We start from the raw sequence: 4,612 nt of genomic DNA, 5'->3' as shown, positions 1-4,612 counted from the left end.
CACACACACACACACACACACACACACACACACACACACACACACACACACACACACACACACACACACACACACACAGAAAAGAGTCAAAGAACGAGGCTCTGCAGAGCTCTCAGATGGAGCCTCATTCAGATACAAATATAGATATGAGGAGATGGAGGAGGAGGAGGAAGAGGAGGAGGAAGAGGAGGTGGTGGTGGAGGAGGAGGAAGAGGAAGAGGAGGAGAAGGGTGGGGAGGGGGGCGCATTAATATTTCAAATTCACTGTCACAATAATGAAGGCCGAGTGTCCTGACTGTCCGCCTGCACATCACTCCTCCAGCTGGATCTCTGTGCGAGAAAGTCCCAGGCTGGCGCATCAGAGTGCATCTGCATTTACAGTGAAGTTAAAAGGCTCAGTGTGAAGAGTTCAGACTTCACCTAACGTGCGCAATCAGTCTGACAGGGAGGCTGTTGCAGTGCGCGGTGATGGTGGAGGAGGAAGGAAATATACAAGAAAAAAACAAAACAAAAACCAAGATTATTCAGTGCGCTTACCTGAGTCATCATCCTGTCGGCTCCTGTGTTCTCCTCATCCTTGAAGATGATGTCTGTGTTATAATTGGGAGTGAGCTCTTTAAAGCGCTCGGAGTTCCGTGTGATCTTGCCCTCGTATCTACCGCTCGCCCCCAGGGTCTTCTCCGCCACGTTGGGGATGAACTGCTTGTACGCCAGAGGTGTCAGCTTCTTGGGGTGTCTCCTCCTGCCGTAGCCCCTGCCCGGTCCGCATCCCACCGCGGAGGACACCAAGGACAAGCAGATGAGAGCGACAGAAGCGATTCTGGTCCAGCGCTGATGCATGTTAAAAATAAAATAATGAAGAAAAAAAAAAGAGAGAGAGAAAAGATCTAAAAAAAGAAAAAAAGAAAAAAAAAAGAGTCACCGCTGCGGCTGCTGTCTTATCTCAGCTGCCGATGTCCTTGTCTCCTCTCTTCTCCCCTTTTCTTTTTTTTTTTTTTTTTTTTCTTCCGCCTGCGTCTCTTGGTCTCTTACCGCGGCAGGTGCGGAAATGAGCGCCTCAGACTGATGGTAATAACGGGGCACATCGAAAGAGGATATTTAAAAAAAAAAAAAAGAAAAGTAGTGAGAGAATTATAAGCCACGGGATCTCTGGTTTAAACTGCAGCCGCTTGTGTGAGCCGAGCGCTTTTACTGCTTTGTATTATAGCAGCGATCTATAGCAGGGGTGGGACTTAATTGGCTCGCCTAGACAAACCCTCCTGATGTTATCCCACTGAAAAAAGGGGGAGAAAAATCAGGGGGGGAAAAAAAGAGAAAGATTTTCTCCCACCTTACGGTTAGTCTCCCCTTCACGGAGGACGCGGGCTCCTCCTCCATGGGAAAACATCAATTATGAAGCAAAGCGTCTCCAACCCTCCCGTTTTCCAGCCTGTTCGCAGCAGAGGGAGAAACTTGCAAAGTGCCGGACACAGATCTGAAATCACTGTTAAGTTTCTCCGTGTGTGCACCGGGGCAACTCTCCGCATGGAGACACTCGTGGACGCGCAGTGCGCATACCTGTGTTGGATGACTTCGCCATGATCCGTGTCCAGTGAGGATAAAGACGTTGAAGACATCAAATAAAACGGAGATCTCGCTTGGGCCTGAAACGACCTGATCAGGCAACCCATTTGTAAGAAAAAAACAAAAAACAAAAAAACACCCATGCGCAAAGTTGCGCAAAAATGCCACCGGTGACAGTTTTAGATAATTTAAAGTCTTATGAGATTCCAGTAAACTTATTTGAATTAATGTTATGATTTTAACGGAAAAAGTAGTCAAAATATTTCCGAAAGAATCAGATCTTTGGTGCGCTCGTGCTGTGCGCCATTTTACGCATCCAAGCAACAAGACAGGCCGACAGAAAAATAAACAACAACAACAACAACATATTATGTCTTAGATTCTATTGAAAAACTAACCAGGGACACCTACAACTCCAGAGACCGTTAGAATGAGCGGGTTTGATGATCAGATGAGTCTTCTTCGTGTTAAAACACTCAGAATTAACCAAATAATCTCCACTGTTTTTGCTCGACCGGTTCAAAGCAGGGCATAGCTGTGAAGTGGAAGAAAAATAATCTATGTTGTCCATCTTTTTACGAGTGAAAATTAAAAAAAAAACTGGAATGCAATTACAACTGTAAGCCTTCAGAGGTTTGTCTCTACCTGCTTAGAACATCTAGAGATTGAAATATTTGTCAAATTTTTTGTGTGTGCAAAAATAGCTTAAGCTATTGGATGGAGAGTGTCTATGATAATCAGTAGATTCTTAGTTTTTATTCAAAACTCCAACTGAGCTTTTCCATGGTTTTTAATCCTGCAGGAAGGTGAACCTTTATTTCACTTTCACATCTTTTCACACAAGTTTTAGTCCACCATTTTACTCCTTTGTCAACTCCGAGCAGCTTCTCTGTCTCAATTGATGCAAAAATATCCCCATAGTTATTATGCTGCCTCAATCACTTTAATTGATCAGTTACGTTTGGTAGATTTGTAGTTGTGCATTTCAGTGCACATTTTCAGATGAGTGAGTGGAGATGTTCAAGGTGTGGCACCTGACCCGTCTTTAAACTTCTCCAGAACTTTCTCTCTGACCTGTGTTCCCTGGTCTTCGTGAAGATGTTTTTTTGTTTTTTTTTGACAGAAGTCCTCAAACACACCTTTGGGACTTTCATAGAACAGCTGGATTTATACCAAAGATCAAATGACAGAGGGGTATCAGAGGAAAAAGGATGATTAATGAAAATGCATATCACACTTTTTAGGCTTGTGTTTGTAGAAAGAAAGAAATAATAAAAAAAAGCCCACTTAATTGTTCTCCAACTTCACAAATCCAAATAAATTACAACAAAAGTTGCAAATAATGTGACAAACTGTGGGAAAGTACAAGGGGTTTAAATACCTTTGAAGGTTACTGTAAAGATGAAGGGCGGGGGAGTGCAGACATAATCATGTTCCATTTTGCACCTGTACTGTTTTCTTACGTATTCAACTGGACTTTATGAGTCAGCAATATAGAAAAGCTGCTTTGACCCAACACAAAACCTATTAAATCTTGTTTGACATAGCTTCACTCTGTCAGTCCTAAACCCTCATTGCATTCAAGACACATGAGTTGAGACAAAAAAAAAACAGATATTCAAAACAGTTTCAGGTATTAAAAAAAAAAAAAAAAAGATTTGTCTGATAACAAAGAGTAATTACAGGCAGAGGACTGTTTCGGGGCCAAGCTTGGCTCTCATCGCACAGACTGCGTGGCACGTTCGCTCTGAAGTGAGGACAGATATGCCAGGCTTTGGTGTGGCTTCAGTCTCATTAAAGCAGGCTCTGGCTGACCTCCAGTCTTGTGTTGTTCAAGCCTGTGCCAGGCTTGTGGGAACCAGAGGGGGGTAAGACTACCTGCCGCTCAGTGAGATCGTGATCATCAGCTCCTAGCCAAAAGACGGCGTGTGCACCTGGCACACCGCTGTGTAATCCTAAAATGCTTCCAGTGGTGGATTTCAGTTTGGGTTTTTGACGGATTTCCTTAAGATGTCCTTCTGCATAGTTGGTTTTCTAGATGAGCTAGTCAAACACAAGGCTCACAGCAATTATGGGAGCACCACAGTCATTGTGTTTTGCCTGGTGGACCTAAGAAGTTTCCTTCAGCACAAGCAATCATAAAAATGTCTGTCAGGCAAAATAAAACTCACAATAAGGTGAATACTGTAGGCCAAAGAGGGTTCTTTGTAAATTAAGCGAGTGACAAAACGCGACGCGGAATGAAATGAATTATGGAGAAATCGCAATGAATTATGCAGCCGAAGGAGCGAGCCGCTCTGATGGGTCTGAACTTGAGTTTCTCCCGCAGAGGAAACCAAGAATCTTTCAGGCAGACCTGGGGCAAAGAGTATTTGCAAACATTACACTTTAGTATTTGGCTTTGGTCTACGGCAGCGCCAAATGGGTGGAGTTAGAAGCTAAAAGCAAAGGAAATCTCTGCAGGCAGACAGTACAAATCTGGTAAATGAGAGTTATGGGAGACATTTTCTTTTCTTTAACTGTCAAAAGGAGCAATTTAAAACAACATGATTTCGTCAAAGACGAAATGATACATAGCTTGATATGTGGATTTAAATGAATGACACGTGGGCCCTGGACAGGTCGCCAGTCTGTCGCAGGGCATAGACAGTTTCCACTATTTGGTACTTAAACTTTCAACATAGGTAGTTGCAACCATTCTTAGAGGGGATCTCAAATATTCACGGATTTCAGGTGTGGTCCCACGAGAAATTGGGGGTCCGCTGCACAACTCAAGCGGGAAAATCTGTGCGCTGGATAGCTATTTGTAATGGACTCCACAAATCTGACCACAATGGAGAAGCTGGCACCACCTGCATAGTAAACGTGTGGAAGAAGGGGGCTTCTCACATCGCTCTAAACATACGATCTCCATAGTGGTGATCTCCATAGATCGTGCTTTAGGGATGCCCTTTCTTCAAGTGTTGTGAATTGTATCACAGTTTCATTCACATTGTCATTGGGGTTAGATATGGCAGCAAAAGTTAGGTCTGTTTACGATGTAGTTTGG

The 4,612-nt window shown here is 43.5% G+C and overlaps 1 protein-coding gene across 1 annotated transcript in view; it reads right to left on the bottom strand.

Annotated features, from left to right (window-relative positions):
- Nucleotides 1-1,497, bottom strand: part of shha (sonic hedgehog signaling molecule a) — a 9,962-nt gene extending 8,465 nt beyond the window's left edge. Inside the window, exon 1 of the mRNA XM_008396745.2 lies at nucleotides 538-1,497. Coding sequence (XP_008394967.1) covers nucleotides 538-840 — 303 coding nt within the window. The 5' untranslated portion in view covers nucleotides 841-1,497. The remainder of the gene's footprint in view (nucleotides 1-537) is intronic.
- Nucleotides 1,498-4,612: the final 3,115 nt, after the last annotated feature.

Source organism: Poecilia reticulata, linkage group LG20 (assembly GCF_000633615.1).
Source record: "Poecilia reticulata strain Guanapo linkage group LG20, Guppy_female_1.0+MT, whole genome shotgun sequence".
Taxonomy (NCBI): domain Eukaryota; kingdom Metazoa; phylum Chordata; class Actinopteri; order Cyprinodontiformes; family Poeciliidae; genus Poecilia; species Poecilia reticulata.
Note: the sequence above shows the minus strand (reverse complement) of the source record. Positions and strands in the feature narration are given on the sequence as shown.